The following is a 19,767-nucleotide window of genomic DNA, read 5'->3' as shown; positions in this document are numbered from 1 at the left end:
ATCAGCCCACCATGCAAAAAGATCGACAAGACCACCCCTGACTATACGAGAAGTGCAAAATGCATCGGCCGGGAATCGAACCCGGGGCTAGCCGAAACTGTCCTGTAGAGGATGGCAACGGCTAATTTTACCACTAAACCACCGATGCTATCCGGTGTTCCTTCATGAAAGTCCAACTCTTTTTAAAAATTATATTGCAGTACTTGGTACCTACCACCTTGGGCAGGTCGAAATTCTTTCACTCCAAGCGCGTTTTAAGATCGTTGTCAGTAGAGTGAATTCGCATTAAGATACCTACCCTGTACGAGTCAGTCCCATAATTTCAACGTAAGATTTCGTACGATGGCGAAATGCCTCTGATGTCCAAGGACAACGTGCATGCGGCTGCGACAACACCGCATTAGCAGGCCAGCATCTATTGGAGCAGAACCCAGTTTGCGAAACCAGAAACTCAATTTGTGAAACTTTTGAGCCATTAAATCCTTAGCTGGCTGGATCGCAGATTGCAGATTGGCACGCCGAGCGTTCTCTTCAAAGACATTGTGAAAAGAGCCACATCTAGGAAACCGACACGTACAGCAAGAGCGACAGTAACAACCCCGAAACTTCTTTCGAGTAGCTTCCTGTAGACAGGATACACACACCGTGGGTATCGAGGAGACAACAGGGATTTCTGTTTGCCTGGCTCTATTTAAACAACGTACTAGCAGATTACCAAGTATTTAGGCAGGCGGGTACTAGCGAATACCTACTGTTGTATGCAATGTTTTCACTTTTGCTCTGGCCGCAAAAGGTTTTTTCGCATGTCTTTTTGAAAGTCACAGTGAATTGTTGAGGTTGATTGCACTGTCATCCATAGTGGAAATAGTCAAAGCCTAAATTAAGAGGACAGAAGTAACAGCAAAACGGACATGGCTACCCAGCCGAGTAACCATGTATGATAGGCTTGCATAGCTCTTACTCGGTCTTGTTCAACTGTTTCAGTCATTCAGCCAAGTCGTACTGTGCAACAGTCAGCCTGGCCTCGTCTTGATGTTTTCCTGTGTCGTGTTGGAGATGTTCGCAATCGTTCTACTTCCACTTGTCAGTGTCCCGTCATCATGTCCTTCAGCATGAGCATAAAGTCCGTTTTTGTTTCTTGCGTCTCTGTTTGGCTGAGTTACCTCCTCTCGATATTCTTGCCTTTGGGCTTCTGGACAATTTCTATCAGTTTGCTTCCGTCCCTCTTGTAATCGCTTACTCCTGTCATCGTCCCTTCCTCTATCATTGTAGCTCTTACTTCTAATCTCATCATCGTCTCGCCCACTATATTTCTCAAGTTCGACTTGAACCTCGACCGGGACTTCGATATCGAGTTCCACACCCTTTCTCGGTTCCCTTCCTTCTGTCCATTCTCAATCGTCGAAAGAGGAAAGTTTGGGCCTCAAACCAAGGCTACGATTTCGTCACGGTAGTCCATACTAGCGTTGAGGCTTCTGACGACGCGAATGGAATGTAACGGACGAAGGCCTGCAATGATCAGAGAACTATGAAGTTGAGTGTTCACGCCAAAAATGGTCGCACTGCTCAAGATATGACCTATTGAAACCGGATACCGTGTCTGTGACTTGCGATGCGGTGAAGGCTGTGTTATCGTGTGATTCGATAACGGTTCCCCAAAACAAGCTCAACACAAAGCAACAACTCATTTGTTCCATCTATGCGGCATTAGAGTGCTGTGTCTTACAAGTCCACATCATCAGAAACTTACACAGGAACCATCGATACTATGTCCCAGAAGACTGCACGTCGCTACGAATACTAGAAGCAGCCATTATGTATTAGATATGGTCTACACTGTGCTTCGCCTCATGAAAGCACAGTGGACCTTATTTCTCCCTCCGATCTATAAGCCTGTCCTTTCCTCTATCAAAGCTAAGCCGCATCCAACCACAACCGATTTGGAAACGCTATCGAATATACCCAAGACACATCATCATGTGTACCTACACAACTACCATCTTCGCCTGCACACATGCATCAGACTTCTGTTTCCTTTCAGAACCATGCAGCTGTGTCGATGCCGGTCTTCCTTGCAGTAGACGAAAAGAACATTTTGCATGCTTGAAGTACTGGAAATGCGCAGCCTGTGAGAAGGTTGACACGCAAAAGGTCTGAGAGTCGGTAAGATGAAGGATGTCGTTCAGGGTATCCGAGGGCAGCACATCTGCGATGTCAGGATTTCTATTAGGTATGACGAATAGTACTAGGATTACGCTTCCGCTTCTAATGCTTTTCGACTGGCTTGAACGCTACAAGAAAGATAGTAAATGAGTGACAGCTTAGAGATGCCCCCTGTGAGAGTGGATATCGTGTGGAGAATGCGCCGGTAGTGATGCTAAGAGAAGGAATACTGACGGAAACAATGGTGCAGAAGGAGAAAATGTATCAGCATCATGACGCCCTCTCGGGTGTCCAGTTCTTGTATAAACACGAACATAGGTTACCCGCATCTTGTGCTTTGATACCATTGGTGACCATCTCGCCGGATGATTTTGTGCACGAGGGCACATTTTCGCCACCACCCACTGCTTGCTCGACACGTACAGCTGTATGCGAGTCAGTGAATGGAATTGCGGTAACTGCTACGTTGTGACTTACCATATGGCCAAACAGTGTTGGGAGTATTGGATACATTGATCGTATCATCAGGGTAAGTCCTCTGCATCTTCGTGTAAAGGTAAGCCTGAAGATTGGTCGCACCGTAGTCGCACTCGAAGTTGCCTCTCAAGCCTCCAATGGTTCCGGTCATGTTGACCGATTTCGTCCGACTAATTTGAAAGCGATACCGTTCTGTGCTCTTACCTTCATCAAGCAAGTCCAGTGGCGCATTCTGGAAAGTCATGTAAAGGTCGGAGGTGTCCTTCGATGAGATTTTGTATGAGCCTGGAGAGCCGGTGATCTCCCAGTTGATGACAGCAAGAGCCTTTTGAGGGTCCGAATAGTAATCTGTATATGGCGCGCACGTCCATGTTGCGTTGTTGCTAGTGCACCCTGTCGCGATGGTATCGAGGAAGGTAACGAGCGAAAAGGCTCCAACGGGGAAGTTCGATGGAACAGCGGATGGCGTGAGTGTGGAAGTCGGTGCGGTCGGCGTATCTGTCTCAGGGCTTGTGCCCGTGCCTGTGCCCACTGGTTGGGAGTCGCCACTTGTGGTAGGCGTCGAAGATGAGCTGAGACGTCATATTAGAGTTCTTTTTGGAAGTCATAAGACATCACGGCTGCTTACTTGCTCGGCGAATTCTTCTTCAAACCCACTGCCAGGCCGACTGCAAGTGCTACAATAAGCGCGACAATCATAGCACCAACGACAGCCAACTTTTTCCAACCCCATCGTCTACCACTCTCACCGGCTTCCAGCTGCGTGAACTTCTCGCTCCTTGGTGTGTGCGGATCACTCCATACACTGACACTGAGGTTGCTCCCGTTGTGACCCTGATCCTCCATACTTTCTCTCGGTGTGTCGCCCAGCCTCCCCCCCGTGATGACGGACAGGAAGCCAGGCTTCCGCGGTTCGTGCACATGGACTGTTGGCCCGATGTGTTGATGCGTCGGATCGTTGCAGTAGGTGCTGGTTGTGGTGACTTCGATTTTGGACTTGGGCTCTGACTTGGCGGGTTTGCTTCGCATGTGGGTGGACTCGAGTACTATGGAGAGGCGCTGACCAGCTGGCGTCGATATACGTTTCGCGGGGCGGTCATCGCGGATAGGCTGGTGGGCGTTTGAGCGCTTAGAACGGAAGTAATCCATGGGTACGGTGGCGTCAGGATGGCTGAACGTGTCTTGCCTCAGGCTTTGAGGGATGAAGTGCAGTTACGCGTAGCCTGTGTCTGAGCCCCCTTCCGTTCGGGTATCGTTCGATGTTCGACGCTGCGGTTCACTGGTGCGCTAGATAGTCATATCATGGTTTAGTGATGTTTGACTCGAACGAATGCGGGAAATGGAAACGACCGGAGCAGGTCGGCTGCTTCAAGAGAACACAAGGAGAAGGATTCCTCGAGTCCCTAAACGGACCGTACGGCGTTGAGCTCCACTGTTGTAACTTGATGAGGTGCGGGCACATGGCGTAAGCTTCAAATCACACGCTAATGACCCATTGCAGCCGCCAGCTCGCCTCTTGCAGCTAGCCTCTTGATCCTATCACACTCGGGGCTAATTCTGTGGCGCTCTGCTCACGCTATTGAGGCATGGTCCACTTGGGCGATACTGGTTCGGGGCGGGAGTACCTAGCCAGGGCTGGCGATCCAATGCAGGGCAGTGTCTTTTTGAGGTGCGGAAGGGCACAAGTCCAGATGATGCATTGTGCAATGAGTACTTCAATCCGGGGACTATCACCCCAGTGTGTCAGGTCTCGAAGATGGGCGACAGCAAAGTGACTGTCAAACGTGTGAGCCGTTTGTTTTGCTGTTGTGATACGAGCACGGGGCAGCGCGAGCTTTGACTCGCCAAACCGGACTGTTCCTGCATATGACAGGGATCATTGAAGTTGTAACGGTCACGTACATATTGGCATCAATCAGCCGCCGACATACGTCGAACTTTCAACTGCTTCTGGAACGCGTCGATCTCACGCGTGGTGAGAGTGAACACCAGCGCCCAGGCGTAACAGTCTCCAACGAAATCAGGCCAAATGTGCAATCACGCAAGAACACAAACGCGTGCGCTCCACCATACGCACGCCGACCGCGATTTCGCTTGGCGCGTCACACGCCGACACACGCACCTTCCTTTACTTTACCACTGACCCCACCATCTCTGTTCAAGTAACGACACTAAGCCCGCAATCTCACCTTCACGTCCAAATCTCCATTCATCACCTCTTTTCAGAGGCTACGTCGACAGCTCTAGAACCAGGCTGCCAGTACTAGTCTGAGAACACCGCCCGTGTCAGCTGGGCAGGATTGACCTGTCAGTTGCAGCTTTAACTCAGCAACTAGCAAACCACACCTCAACATTGAGACATGGCATCGCCACGTCGAATCGTTGTTCTACTGCGGCCAGGCTCAGATGGAGACCAGACCCACGTGCCCAAACCTGGCAGCCAAATCCAAATGGATCCACCGACGCTCTATTTGGAGAAACTAGGTGACCAATGGATGCATGATCGAAATGAAGCACAGCCCGGTGTGAAGTACATTCTCGAGGGTCTACCGGCAGGTTATACTTTGTGGCAGCGTCCTCGCGCAAAAGACCCCAAACAATTCGACAAGTACCTTTTTGGCCATCCAGGTCGAAAGCTATTCGATTCACCTAATCGCTTCTATCCTCATTTCAAACACTTGATGGAGAACGCTGGAGACAGCATGGGCTGCCCATGCACAGTCTGTAACGGGTACTCGGGTGTCCTGCCGAGATGCTCGTCGAACAGTGTTAGGATGCGCAGCTCTAGTGGCACCTCATCGACCCCATCGTCGCGGCCTCTGTCAGTACATGGACCAGCAGCTCGATCCTTCACACTTCCGACTCAAGTTCTCCAAGCACGACCCATCTTGACGGCTCCAGTGCAGTACAAGGGACGTCCGAAGCTACTCGGTACTGGTATGGATACAAGCCACATTGACGAGGAAGGAACGCCGGATGTGTATCGCAATCTTATCCTCAAACTTCGGCGTCACAATGAAATCGACGAGCCTATCGAGGAGCCGATGAGTTTGGACTGGAGGGCCGAACAAGAGACCTTACCAGAGCTACTGACAAAGCTCGAGAAGGAGCATCAATGGGTCCCTCGCGTAGGAGACATTGTTCTTTACGTGCGAGAGCTACCGGGCGACACGCACATCATCCGTCACCCTATCACGAGAGGTTTTAAGATGTACAACGAGCAGACAAAACTCTGGCTTAACTCGCCGTTGTGGGAGGCAGGATTGGTCGGACAGACTCCAGTAGAGCCAACGACTATCGAAGACATATTCCAGAACGGCGAAAAAGGGAGCAACGTTACATCTTCTGGCGTACGTGTGGAGCCTTTGCCTAATGTTAACAATCCGGATAAATCCATGTCGAAGCGCCACAAATACATTCCGATCCGACACACCCGTCCTTTTGTTTTGTGGAAAGAGCTTTTGCATCAGGTACCCCAGGAACAATGGCATTCGACTATTTCCAACGCTCTAGCTGTTACCTCGACCATGTCACTGTTCGGCAAGTACCGTTTCAAAGGAGCATGGCCGGATGCAACCTTGTACTGCTGTGGGCTGTATCTTGGGTACGAAATGCTTGCAGTGGGTGATACTGTTCGATTGCTGCCAAACGTAAATCATGGTCAGACCACCTGCGACGATATTCTGATCGTTAAGTCGATTCGCTTGCAGTGGTCCAATCTCGATGCAGCTTCAGACAACGATTGGGATGAAAACAGACCCTACAACTCCAGTGTCTGGATCTATGGTGCAGCATACAGCAACAATCCTGCCCGAACGAACACGGAGTGGTTATCCAACGACCCCGTCCGTCCCTCGAAAGTAACGGACGACTATAGCAAGTGGTTCCCTCTTCACCCGCCATCAAAAGAATTGGCAATTCCCTACTCGCGTATATTAGGTAGACTATATGAGCGAGACGCGATGGCTTTGTGGCTGAACACTAAATCCACAGATCTTCCACTACTAGATGCTGGACGTGAAGGCCTAGTAGAAGGCCGCGCTTACTCTCGCCGACATGACAATCGCATTGCTCGCGTGCTAGACGCAACATGGTACTGGAGTGATAGCCGTGCACAAGCTCTCGACCTGCATACCATCAACGGCTTGGACGTCGCAGCGCACGATAAAGAACGCGATCCTAAGGAGTGGCGTAAGAAAATCAAGATCATGGAGGGCATGACAAACAACAATATCGTTCCCCCTGCGAGGTCCTCCAACACGCATGGTCTTGCTGGACGCAGCTTACGTGGATTCATGGCACCTGCCTTGTCAGAGCTCCCTGTCCGCTCACAGCTTTCGAGAGCCACCGACGCGGCCAGCTTGAGTGGCAGTATGACAATCTCCTCAGCTACCAAAGAGAGCTCAGTTGCCGAGACAGCAAGGAAGAGGTCACACATCGTCAATCTTGACAGTGAGGAATACGATGAAAATGACAAAATCAACGAAGAAATCAGACAAGCCATGAAAGTCGTTGAGGATAACAGCCATGCGCCAACCAAGAAAGCTCGTGTTACAGTCGTCATCGACTGAGCACGCTGAAAGAAAAAGACCAGAAGACACAATGGGCCTATGGGACGAGACCGGGTGCAAGAGTCGATTAAGACGCTCACAACAGTATGTGTACGTGTACACCAGATATTCCTAAACCATGTATTATGCAATTAACTCTATGATGCAGCTGGACCTCAAGCAGCTAAGGGCATGCCGATACCCCTCTATCGAGTTCGTTTGCTTCATGTATGTCAGGCTGCTGCCGATGATGTTATACCACGGATGTAGTTGCAAGGATAGACAAAACGACACCATTTACAATTCAAATAATAATCACGTGCGGTGACATTGTCTATTGATACCTGCGGTTTACTACCATACATTCGTTGACATCTGAGCCTAGGGGAGAAGCAAAACGCCAGCTCCAGATGCTATGAGTGGGGCGAAAAGAGAGTGAAGGGGCGACGCCGGCAAACCTGTGCAGCACCGTCGCTATGCAAACAATCTGCAAATAGGTCCGAAACAATGCGCCTTCAACAAGACGAAATTGCTGTAGATAACAGAGCAAAACCGAACCACCCTGACGACAATTTAGTAGGACTTGTATTTCTGCGCTCGGGTCAGCATGGCGTCAATAAGCAAAAGACGACCAGAGCACTTACATCTTCAATCTTCCTTCTACTCGTCTCATCCAGAGCATTCCCAACGCCAAGCAACGCATTGCTCAACGCCTTTGTCGCGCCCACCGCCGGCCTGAGAATAACAGTTGGCGCATGTCTGGCCAGTGCTCTTACAACACCAACACCACTACCCTGCTCCATGACTTCGGCGGGAATGGCAATAACGGCATCCCTTGCAGTCAGCAGGTCGCGCTCCAGGTGTCTTGCTGCACTGCGCAGGCCAGCGCGCACACCAATAGGCTGGTTTGCATAGTGTGATACAGCGCGCGGTTCTTCGTTAGGCGAAGGTGGGTCAGAACCTGTCCAGTCTAAGTGCTGGGAGCGAGGAGACCTTGTGTGTGGAGAGGTAGGTTGGTTCGGGTTTAGGAAAGCTTCTGCGCCTTCGAGCAGAGTTTGGGTCCCTATTGCGACTTTCGCGCCAAGGCGGGCGACTTCGCTGGTAGTGTTTTTGGCAAAAGCGTAGACACCTTTCTGCAAGCTTCGCACTATGCGGCCATCTTTCTGGTACTCCCGCATTGGCACAACTACAAGATCCCGAACACCGGAGCCGACGTTCACAAGCGGACGGACAGCGGCGAGGCCCGAAAGAACTCCAGGCAATTGATTGCGTTGTACGTCGGGCATCCAGACATCGTTGAGGGTTTTGTGTAGCTTATCGAAAGAAGTTATACCGTAGACGATGGCGTGGCGGAGGGTGATGTCTGAGCCGTCGAGTATAAGGAAGTTCATGAACTCGGTGGTGTGGCCAGAGCGGATCCCGCCATAGTCAACACGCTTAGGTTTGTAGTCGAGCTTGAGCTGGACGGCGTTGACTTCAAGACGTTGGATAAAAGGCTGTTCGGAGGGTACAGTGGGTGTCTCGTCCGAGTCGTTTTTGAATTCAAAAAAGCGCGTGATAAAGTCAAGAGCATCTTGGTCGACATGCAGACGAAGTGGAAGAACGGAGACCTAGTAGTTTTTTAGTCCACTGGAAACGAACAGATTCAAACGTGCTTACTCTAATAACGAGCTCGGAAGCTGCAAGGTCAGTAATAGGCTTGACGGTGAGGAGGTTCAGATTGATCATTGGCCGATCCAACTCTCGTTGACTGGGTGGGATCACGCATGTAATAAACTTCTTCCAAGTCGAGGTTGGGACATGATCGAAAATCTCGAAATCTTGAACGCGCACATCGATCGAGTTCAGGGTCTCACCGGAATCAGGTGGGAACACAACCAGGTCAACCGCAACACCCATCAGTGAAAATGCGATCTTCTTGTGCTTGCTGCGCTCGAGTTTCAGACGACGACGAGTAGACGTTGTTTCACTGCGTGGGCGAGCGGTTGCACCAGTTGATCTGGTAGCAGTCGAAGTAGCGTAACTGCCTGTCTCGCTAACAAGGTCATCGATGTCGTGGTTGATGCGGCGTGCGAGGGTACCCTTCTCCTCTTTGATAGGGACACCAATCCAGACGGAATTGAAGAGAAAGTCTTCCTCAACAAAGTCGTCATCTTCATCTTCGTCTCTGGGTTTCCGCCGTCGCTCTTCGGCACGGGCTTCAACATCGTCCACAGCTTGCGAGATGATGCTTCGGGTCTTTGGCCAGTCATACCCATCGAAGAGGTTCCAGATAATATTCACGTCGCGGACACTAACCGTGAGAGGCGCGTCTGGAGTCTTGAACTCATTCGTGAGGTGATATTGATTCTGCGTTGAGTCCCATTTACGAGCTTTGCCCTTGCGTTCCGAGTCTGAGTCGTTGAAGTAGCCTGTGCTGAAGTCGAAATCGTCCTCGCCCTTGTTCACTTCGTACTGCTCCTGGAAGCTTTCAAGGAGTCCTCGGTCGCCTCGCTCTCGTACAACAGGTGAAGTCGCTAACGCCCCAAGGTCGTCTTCATCTAGCATACTGTCGCCCATCTCTTCGTTAGTCGGCAAATCTTGGCTATAGATGCTCCCTACAAACTCAAGGTTCGTGGGTACTTCATCTTCGACGAGGTCTGCGTTGCTCATGAAGTCATCATCTTCAGCTTCTGTTTGAGCAGGCATGGCATCACCCGTAAATGATTCCATCATCTCTTGCAGCGGAACCACGGTGCGATATCGTTCAGCAGTGGATGGAGGAGTTGGCGGCTGCAAACCGTTCAAAACATCGATGAGCGTCTGAGTTGAATCGGCGCAAGACTCAAGCACGATGAGTTCATTCTTGAACACAACGTTGACGAGTTGCGGTACATCTCTGCCATCACCTGCAATATTCACAAGAACCTTGGCGGCGGAGATCGAGCTGAGCGAAACATAACCCATACGGCTCAGCTCTTGCAAATGAGGATTCGCGTGCGTTGTACTGCGAGATGTTGCCTCTTCGTGCTCCTCTTCTAACCGGGCGATGTCGTCGATAGCGTGTATCGAAGCTTTGCGCAGATCTAAATTTACAGAGTAATCGTCCTTCGCCTGTTTGCCGTCTAGGTGAGCTTCAGTCAAGACGAACAAACCTTTGGAAGATATATTCCGAGGGTTCAGGCCAATTGCGCAGCTTCTGAGCAGCAAATCAACTTGTAAAGGCTTTCCAATAGGGCCTGAGGGAGAGCTTGCTTGGGACAACTGTCGGCTTATGGGTTTTGGTGACTTGGACCTTGTGATGGTTGCTACGCTCGATGCAATGCCTACAGCAATGTCTTCGACCGTGCCATCCTCGCCGATGCCAAGCGCGGCCATAACAGTCGATACTCTGTACTCGGCACAGAGATTGAAAAGCTTTGCCTTAACCACAGGCTCCAGCTCATCGCCAACTATCCTGACCATGATCATGGGTAGTTGGTCTTGCGGCCGCAGCCTGACTACCTCATGAATCAATACCTCGTCTTTTCGTCTCAACGAGGCAGTGCCAACTTCTACCGCGAACAAGGCAGGAAAGCCGACATGTGCGACAGAAGCATTCTGCGCAGCAACCGCAATATCGCCCAGTTTTTCGTTAATCGCAACACCAACATCCAATTGGCGCACAGATGTCAGCGTGAGTAGTCCAGGACGATCGTCCTCTGGCAAGTATTTTGTGACTTTGGACAACCGAGCAAGCTCTGCTCCAAGCGCCTCGAAGGCGCGCATCTGTTCGAGGTCAGACACTCGAACGCCTAGGCTGCTGACCTCAACTCTCAGAACGGAACCTTTGCGTCGTTGTCGGAGTAAAGTGTCGATCAAGATGTCTTCGTTGTTCTCGTATGGGTCTTTTGACGGGGTGATCAAGGAGATCAGCCTTGCAAGATCAGTCTCTTCGGGTGCGAATAGAAAATTCGCAGTGGTTCCCTGGATATCGACCAATAAGGATGCGCCTTTCTGAGCTGCGTCTAAATAGGGCCCTGATATGTGCACTTCAGATACCTTCAGGCGGACGTTGCTTTGACGGACTGCAATGCGTACAGTCGTCGTCTGAAGATTTACAGCACAACTGTGGCCTTTGAGCAGGAACGTCACCTCACCGAGTTGTATTTGGATCTTTGGCATACTCGACGCTTTAACTTGTGGTTCAGAGACTGCTGGTGAGTCACCGAAATGCACACCGCGTGGTCTGTGTTGTGCTGGAGACAAGATTGGGCTATTGAAAGCGTTGTTCGAGTTGATCGAGTTACCGAGTTCCAGGACACCACTGAATCCACCAAAAGAGCTGAGTGCATCATCGAGTTGCTGAACGTCGAAGGTAAACTTGATCGGTCGCGTGACAATAGTAACTCGTTTTTCCGAACCTTGCTCGTAGTCAATCTCGACGTCGTTGTTGAGTTGCTCCGAAAGATTGCTAACTGAGCGTTTGGACCGAGGTCGTGCACTACGGAAGGAGATGATATCTGAACCAAGGGAGGTCAGAGCGAATTTCTCAATTTGCAGCTTTGTGCGCGTCGTTCCAGCACTGCTGCGACTTGTCGTGCGAAGTGCCGAGAGGTTGACTCTCAGAAGAGCATCATTTGGTTTCAAGTCAAGCATGCAACTCGTGTTGCGTCCCTTGGACATCGACTCAGCTGGCATAGTTTCTAGCCACGCCAGGCCGATATGCTGGACTGTAACCTCAAGGGTATCTGAAGCTTTGTCATGTGTAGCTTCTGGGGATGGAATTGGCTGTTCTCCTTGTTGAAGTTCATCTGCCAAGGCCTTCAGTACTCGATTGAGCAGATCGAGCATAATACGGCCAGTAGAAAAGTCGAGATGGCCAACCATCGAACCGACTTCAACAACAACATTTGGCAAGGATGGTTTGGGTTGCTCGTTTGAGTGAATAGGTTTGGGCTTGGATTGAGGCCTTCGCAACGTTTCTGCCATCGAACCTGTGCGGCGGGTCGATGTGGAGTGCGCATAGTTCGAAAACGATCCAGGCATCTCAGCAAAGATTGAGTCCTCTCCTAGATTTGTTGGGGTAAAGTCTACGCTCGAAGCATCAAGGGCTGATCTAGCACTTGTACCTGAGTCTGATGCTTGTCCCTTGTCAAGTCCTAATGGGAACCAAACGGTGATTTCATCAATCATCAAGAAGACCTTCGCTTGAGTGTCGGCAGTGCTGATGTCAAACCTTGATGTTTGGGTTGTGTTCGAATGCGGAGTGGTCGCAGTTGTGCTCTGGCGACTACCGGGCCTTGGAGTCTCGCAGCCGTCATCCACGTCAGGAAGTGGCTGTAAGATACTGCCTGAAATCATCTCTTCAGGAATGGATCCTGACCTATCTGATCCAGTATCACGACTTGACGCGGATAATGAGTCCCAGCCCCCTGGAATGTGTCGTTGTGAATATGTTACCGGTGTTGCGCTTACAGCGCTCATATACATACTCTCAGATGCGCCGGGAGAGGAGAGGGTTGACTCCGAGAGATCGTCAACATTCTCCAGGTCAGGTGCGGACGAGTGCACGCTGCTGCTACAGCTCTTATGCTCTTCCACAAACGACTGACTAGGCAGCTCCAGGCTGTCGCCGGAGCGCCGGAGCGAACCATGCTCTAGAGAATGTGATGGCGAGTTTGTGGTCTCTAGTCGTGTGAAGGACACCCCCAGCCCAGATACAGTCGGTAAAGCAGGCGTAGAAGCTTCGTTCGCTGGTGGGGAAGCCTCAAAACCTCTATTTGAAGTAGATTCATGAAGTTCAGCTAAGCGTTCTTCATCATCGTATATGTCGGCCTCCGGATCGTCATCGAACCTCGAATTGAGCATGTCGTGTTGTATAGCATAACCCAATATTCCTTCATCATCGTACAAGATACTGCTCCCACTCAGCTCTTGTGAAGGAGGATCGTGTGGAGATTGACTTGATTCACCCTCTTGACTACCTTCGTTTAACCCATCATCGGATGAAGCATCGGCAAACCGATCATCATCTACTGTCGCTACAGAAGCTACAAGAGGAGAGTCTTCGGTAAGAGATTCAGCAACCGGTGTACTAGCATTGCTTCTCGGCTGTTCAATCAAGGAATCCACGGATGCCGTAGTAGGTCCCTGCAAAATTACAGGGAAAGCTTGCTTATCATGGAGCGACAATGTTCCCGGGTCACTGTGCACGAGTATCGGACTTGTAGACTGCTCATGGTACGAATTTTGCCCGGTCGAGGCCTCAGAGTGGTGCGAGGCCTTGGGTGATGATGGTTGCGAGTTCTGCGACGTGGAAACCAAACCGTCAACATCTGATACGAGCCTGGCGCATATGTTTTCGATACGCAATCGCCGCTTCCCAAGTTTGGAATAAGTAGCCTGTGGCGTCGAGGCTGAGCCGATTTTGATATCAGGTTCTTCAGACGTTATAGAATCGATGCCTACGCGTTCTATGTGGAAATTTAGGGAGCGTAGGGATGCTTCGCTGCTTTTAGAAGGTACCGACGGCTCGGCTAATGTCTGATCTTCAACTTCGACATCGATGTCATTGACCACAATACTCAGTCGATCAAGCGCGGTGTTCAGGACATTTCGCAAGTAGGCTGGAAGCGCAAGCGGCGCGCCTACACCGGCTGTACTCTCTTCTTCACCGTCATCGCTTGCAGCTATAGACTCTTGAAGGTAGCTCGGTTGGGATTCCAGTTCGTGTGCGAGCTCACGTATTTCTTCAGCAGGTTCTTCCTGGATGAAAGACTTCGCGAGCTCGTCTACGGTCGGCACGTGTTCTTCCGCATCCAAAAACGAATTGTTCGGGTCGTGTTGAGGGGGAAACGACCGCGTTCGAGGTAACGAACGCTCGCTGGCCTGCTCAGCTGCGGCATCTTCGACATCCGCGACCAGACTGGCCTTCATCTGTATACCATCAACCTCTATCGATATTTGTGGGACGCCGAACTCGAGGACAAAGGTGACGCGGAGGAGAGATGCTTTGGCTGCTGACAGGACAATCTCAGGTGGAAGCTTGAGGTGCAACAGGGCTATGAGTTTCTGGAGTCCCAAAGTTAGCCCAAGTTCAACAGCACATGGGGTCTCTGTATGCTCACCTTGACGTGCAGTCCAACATCCTTAACCTCGAGCGTGGTCCTCTTGCCAACGTCGACGCTCACAAACTCGGCGGGATCCTTGTCGAGAATGTCGATGTGGCGGAGCCCATATAGAAGGAGCTTCTTGCCGATGGAGCTCGACACTGCCGAGAAGAAGGCCATGGCCACTGTGTTGGCAGTCGAGGCGTCGATTCACGGACTACGGGCAGGTCGAGCGCCTACCGCCGTACCAGGGATATCTCCATATGTGTTGATATATTCGGTAAACTGCAGCGTGTTTCCGTAGATCTAGGTGTGGCAGCGTACCATGGTATGCGCCTGAACCCTGCTTGTTCGGTGTTTGGCCAAAGTATGTGGGGACCGGGATATCGTTCGTGGAGCCGCGGCGTTGGGTGAGCAGAGGAGTTTGGGGTGCAGGAGTGTTTGAAGACAGAGCAAAGGGCGCGTGGCGTGCAACGGGCCGTTGACGTGCGCAGGTCACGGGAGGATAATGATGCAGGGCGAAGGGCCTAGGTAGACGTGCATCATGCGGCTATCCAGGCAGATGATCGGGTGCTCCCCGCCAACCTTATCGATACTGAACTGTACCATGACTCGCGCGCCTGATAGGTGACGAGCAGCAACCACGTGTCAACGGCAGGGTGGGAGGCAGTCAGAGAGGAAGGTAGGCCTTGATTGCGTGAATCTTTCACAACACAGGCTACGCAGAGCTTGAGCTCCTGTTCGCGTACGATTGCGCCGCTGCTTTTGGGCGGTCTCGTTACGTCAGCGCTAGCCTATCCTGAAGTGGAAGGAACCAAGTCGGGAGCCGCCGAAAGAAGTCGTTGCCTGTTGCTACCTGACGACTTATTTTCTCTCTTGACTCCTGGCCCTCGCCTCGAGTAGCCCTACTGGATCTTCCAATACCGCAACATGGTGTCCAACGAAGCTGCGAGTGGTGATGACTGGGAGAAGGCCGAGGGCGTACCCAGCCTAAGCGAGCCGTTCATTCAGAAGTACTTATCGGGGAGAGATGCATTGGTCCAGCAGGAGAAGAAGCAGCGAAGTGGTTGGTGGCCCAAATGAGAATCCGTCGAACAGTAAACAGTTGTCTGACAGCATTCAGACTATCTTTTCCGTCAAAACCTCTCGCCCATGGCCCAAGAGGCGGCAGCAATAGTCTCTCAGATTCGGTTCCAGGAGCAACAAACCCTCTGGACAAGAGAGTACGAGGACAGTCTCCTCACTCAACACGTTGATGTTTTCCCTGGTATGATGTTCTCGCTCGCGAAAGACCGTATGGAGAAGAGCAAGCTTTGGCAGATTGTCAAAAAGATGCCGAAAGGAACCTTACTGCACTGCCACATCGAAGCCATGGTAGACATTGACTGGGCCCTGGATGAGGGTTTCAACACAGCAGGTGTTGCTGTAATCGCAGACGGACCTCTTACAGACGAGCATACACGGCGGAAGACAGGCTTCTCTTTCGTGTATTCAAAGAACGCCAAGGAGGATACATCAATCTGGTCTGCAGACTATACTGCCAAGACTCCTGTGCCGATCAATGCGGCTGCCGACAGCTTTCCTGATGGAGGCAAGAAGGGCTTCGTGGAATGGGTACGATCTCGAGTCACAATCACACCGTCAGAACACCTTTCGCACCACGAAGGACCTAATGAAGTCTGGCGAAAATTCATGTCCTGTTTCCCTATTCTTGGCTCGCTCATCTACTATGAGCCTATATACCGCAAATTCATCCGAAAAATGTTCAAGACCCTCTTGGACGATGGCGTATATTGGGTCGATATGCGCTCAGCGTTCTTTACCCTTTACCGAAGCACTGGACAAGAGGACTGGGACCCTGACTTCTTCAACATGCTAGATCACCTAAGTGACGAGCTCGAAAGGTTCAAGAAAAGCGAAGAGGGCAAAGACTTCTGGGGTGCGCGCATGATCTGGACTACAATTCGACAGTTCGACAAGAAGGCGGTCATCGAGAGTATGTTCACCTTGTACCACGACTAGTGGTTGAGAATCCCTTGCTAATAGGCTCTAGGCATGAAAGCATGCATCGATATGAAGCTTGAGTTCCCGGAGATCATTGCTGGCTACGACCTTGTTGGACAGGAAGACCTGGGCCGGCCACTCGCTGATCTCGCACCAGAACTTTTCTGGTTCCGCAAGCGATGTGTGGAGGAGGGCGTTGATATACCCTTCTACTTCCACGCTGGCGAAACTCTTGGTGATGGCGACAGCACGGATGAGAACCTGTTCGACGCCGTGCTTCTTGGAACTAGAAGAATCGGGCATGGATTCAGCTTGTACAAGCACCCTCTGCTGATCGACATGGTCAAAGAGAAGAGGATACTGGTGGAGAGCTGTCCTGTGTCGAACGAAGTTCTGCGTCTTTGCAGCTCGATCATGTCTCATCCGCTGCCTGCACTGCTAGCCCGTGGCGTTCCTTGTTCGCTCTGTAACGACGACCCAACGATCCTTGGCCAGGGTGTATCTGGTATGTCGCACGACTTTTGGCAAGCGCTCCAAGGGTGGGAGAACCTCGGGCTTGAGGGCTTGGGTAGCCTGGCAGAGAACAGTGTGCGGTGGGCAAGCTTCGATGACCTCAGCGCAAAGGAGTGGACACAGGATATCAAAGACGGCATGATGGGTAAGGGCGAGCGCGCCAAGAGGCTGAAGGAGTGGACGCAGAGGTGGGAAAGGTTCTGCGCATGGATTGTTGAGGAGCACGGTGTTGACGTTGACGTTGAGCCGGAGGAGTGAGCACAAGAAGAGCATGAAACGTAGAGAAGTAGGATTCAACTCCATCGCTACAATATATGCTGACTAGAGCATTGATCAAAGTTCAACAATATGACCCTTGATTCAGGATGTGTGTGTACTCAAGGGAAGGAGGTGAAGTGAAGGTGGCATTGGCTCCTGCCTCTCGCACGGCTTCCGTTTGTTTACTCCCAAATCACCTCCTCGGATCTTGAGCTACGCCATACTCTCCAGGATTAACCTGGTAGTCGGCCTGCATCGTCTGTGGGTATGCTTGCTGGCCATGAACTGGATTGGGCATGAGTAGGTGGGTAAGGTTGCCAATGCTGAGTCAGTTTCGCCGCGTAGCGTCCAGGTTTGCTGTAATCATGAGTACAATCAAAGCTGAAACAACCTGCACTTCATGTCGTGAACAAAAGTGAGACGTTTATTGTTCTTTTTTTCAGCGTAGCCACCCAAATCATACCACCACAGCCCAGAGCTCCTCTTACCTCGACGTCAGCAAGACAACACTCTACATCAACACGCCCTCCCACCCCACATAGAAACACGGCCCCACGCCACAGCAAGGCAGACTCGGACATAGAGTTTCTACTGCTGCTGCTATACGACGCCTTGTCCCCGCAGGGCTGAGGTATGGCGGCGGCGGTGCATGGCATAGGATGAATCTGGGGGAGGGCGATTTCCCGGTCGCTTGAGCGGCGCGGCGGCACTGCGTCATTATGCATGTTGTTCGGAGTGCGTCCACGAGGATGGAGAGCGTGTGTGCTGTGTTGGTCACGAGTTGGGGGTGGAGGTGGATGAGATGTCGTACATGGGGTTCGTGGCATGTCATGTGTTAGTTGCGGGCTTTATATGGTGCTTGTTCTTCTGCTTGTGGTTGGACATTAGTGGACGGTTCAGTTCGGCGTACGTGCTGCATCGCAGACTGCTTGGGCAAGGCGAGGCCATCGTGTGCAAATTAGCGGCGTATGCGTGTGCATGCGAAAAGTCCGACGGCGGCGTCAAGGATGCGGCGCAGTCCTGCACTATGCCCGCAGCGGCGTTGCAGCCTCTTGCTGTTGTTGTCGGCGAGAAGATTTGGGTGGGGAGTTGGTGGATGGGCTTGCCATTGAGCTGGTGCCTGTAAGCGCCCGTGGACATGGTGAGGACGCCTAAAGAGGCATGTGTTGACTGAAAGCGGGATTGAGCCGCAGTGTCCGGCGCACTCAAGAAAGGCAGAGGAATTGTTGACAGAAAGTAAGCTTCGGGGAGTGGTTGCCGGTGCGATAATCCTAGACTCTTGCACTCCTATTATCGTCAGCTGCTGAGCTTGGATCAGTAGTTCACAGTGCGAGGCAAGGCTGATTGCAGCCCTGACTGGGTACCAAAAGCCGAGATACACAGAAACAAGCACGTTTGGAGCTGCTACAGGGCAGCTGCTTCGTCGTGTTTTCGAAGCTCACGACTCGATTGACGAGCCACAGCTCATCACAGGATCGATGCCCAAGGATCCAGGTTCGACAACTTCCGGTCCTGTGCGACATGGCGCTAATTGGGACGCCTCGAGGCGCGGCTAACACCAAGCGCGGAAGCGGCAGGAGTGACACGAGAAATTGTGCCTCCTGCCCTTTCTGTGGGGCCTGCAGAGGAATTGTGGCAGAGGCTCAAGGTTTCTGACAGCAGGTGTGTCTTGTAGGCAGATCCCGACAAAACCAAAGCTGGTAATAGCCGCTGGGCATCCGGCACTGCGGTATCTGGCGCTGACAAGCCGAGCAGAGTAGTAGCTAGCGATTGGTGCGCTCTCGAAGAATTAGCCCCAGCAGATGACAGTCACTGCGCTCCACTTGGACTCATTGTGTTCGTCTCCCCGCTGGCCACGTAGACATGAAGGCCCAACTCCCAGAATCTAGCCACCGGTCAGACGGCCGGTTGTGCCAAGCTGTGCCGCAGAGATGCGTCTGTCGTTCGCGCGTGCACATGGCTGTTGGTGCCGCTCATTGGGTCCTCCCTCTACGGATAGCAGGGTGTTAGCGCGCCTTGGGATCTACAGGCATGTCACGGACTGGTTGAGCTTGGCCCCAGCAAAGACAGTGCACCGTTCACAGCGAACGGCAGACGGGCGCTGAATGGATGGGATAAGCACGAGAGAGAGACGAGGCCATGGCGCAAAGGCTGATGGCTGACGGCTGGCTTGGTGCCAAACGAATCAACGGCGGTAGCTAGCTCCGCGATGGAAGTCAAGAGCAGAACGTGGAAACCCTGGTACCAGCAACGAGGGCTGTCGTCTCTCGCCGTTCGAACCAGCGCCGTGCAGCTGGATGTGACGAGGAGCGATCCCGCATCTAGCGTGTGTGTTCTGGTGTGGCCGGGGAGGGGGTCGAAGCTGTTAAGCGCCGAGCTCCACCTGTCGCTGCCATGCCAGCCAACGAGCAAAGCGTAGACAGGCCGGGGTGCCGGCTCGCTCTGTGGAGCAGACAGCTGTAAGATGCGTGGATGCGTGGGTGCATGGCCGGCCTGCCCCAAGTCCAACTCATCGCCTGAAGGCACAGCGGCTGGTAGCTAGTCGTGCTCCCTCTGAGACTCTAACAGACGCGCCGCATACCTCCACCTAGCAGCTGGTCTGCCTAGTCTGCAGCCTCGTCTCATATACCCAGCGCCTCCAACGCTCACCCACCCGTCGCCGCCATCCACGCTCTTTGCGGCGCGCATCCCCTCCCCATTCGTCGGTCGACCTGTGCAGTCCACCGCGGTAA

The 19,767-nt window shown here is 52.1% G+C and overlaps 4 protein-coding genes and 1 non-coding gene across 5 annotated transcripts, besides 1 other annotated feature; 2 read left to right on the top strand and 3 right to left on the bottom strand.

The window, feature by feature from the left end:
* Positions 1-60: 60 nt before the first annotated feature.
* On the bottom strand, positions 61-148 carry EKO05_5t4. The gene has a single exon. It is a non-coding gene; the product is annotated as a tRNA-Gly (tRNA).
* A 1,171-nt stretch (positions 149-1,319) lies between these two features.
* Positions 1,320-1,361: a tandem repeat.
* Positions 1,362-2,433: 1,072 nt separating this feature from the next.
* On the bottom strand, positions 2,434-3,789 carry EKO05_0003719 (uncharacterized protein; the record flags this gene model as incomplete). The annotated part of the gene is made up of 3 exons (XM_038938465.1): positions 2,434-2,588; positions 2,641-3,212; positions 3,269-3,789. The coding sequence occupies 3 exons, from the start codon at positions 3,787-3,789 to the stop codon at positions 2,434-2,436; spliced, it is 1,248 nt and encodes a 415-aa protein (XP_038800559.1).
* Positions 3,790-5,000: 1,211 nt separating this feature from the next.
* EKO05_0003718 (uncharacterized protein) lies at positions 5,001-7,211 on the top strand (the record flags this gene model as incomplete). The annotated part of the gene is made up of 1 exon (XM_059636218.1): positions 5,001-7,211. The coding sequence occupies one exon, from the start codon at positions 5,001-5,003 to the stop codon at positions 7,209-7,211; it is 2,211 nt and encodes a 736-aa protein (XP_059492201.1).
* Positions 7,212-7,763: 552 nt separating this feature from the next.
* On the bottom strand, positions 7,764-14,440 carry EKO05_0003717 (autophagy- protein 2; the record flags this gene model as incomplete). The annotated part of the gene is made up of 4 exons (XM_038938533.1): positions 7,764-7,781; positions 7,835-8,800; positions 8,850-14,222; positions 14,279-14,440. The coding sequence occupies 4 exons, from the start codon at positions 14,438-14,440 to the stop codon at positions 7,764-7,766; spliced, it is 6,519 nt and encodes a 2,172-aa protein (XP_038800561.1).
* Positions 14,441-15,190: 750 nt separating this feature from the next.
* Positions 15,191-17,035, top strand: EKO05_0003716 (Adenosine deaminase; the record flags this gene model as incomplete). The annotated part of the gene is made up of 3 exons (XM_038938263.1): positions 15,191-15,326; positions 15,384-16,256; positions 16,314-17,035. 3 exons carry the CDS (start codon positions 15,191-15,193, stop codon positions 17,033-17,035), a joined length of 1,731 nt encoding a protein of 576 aa, XP_038800562.1.
* Between the last annotated feature and the right edge of the window lie 2,732 nt (positions 17,036-19,767).

Source organism: Ascochyta rabiei, chromosome 5 (assembly GCF_004011695.2).
Source record: "Ascochyta rabiei chromosome 5, complete sequence".
In the NCBI taxonomy this organism is placed as follows: Eukaryota; Fungi; Ascomycota; class Dothideomycetes; order Pleosporales; family Didymellaceae; genus Ascochyta; species Ascochyta rabiei.
Note: the sequence above shows the minus strand (reverse complement) of the source record. Positions and strands in the feature narration are given on the sequence as shown.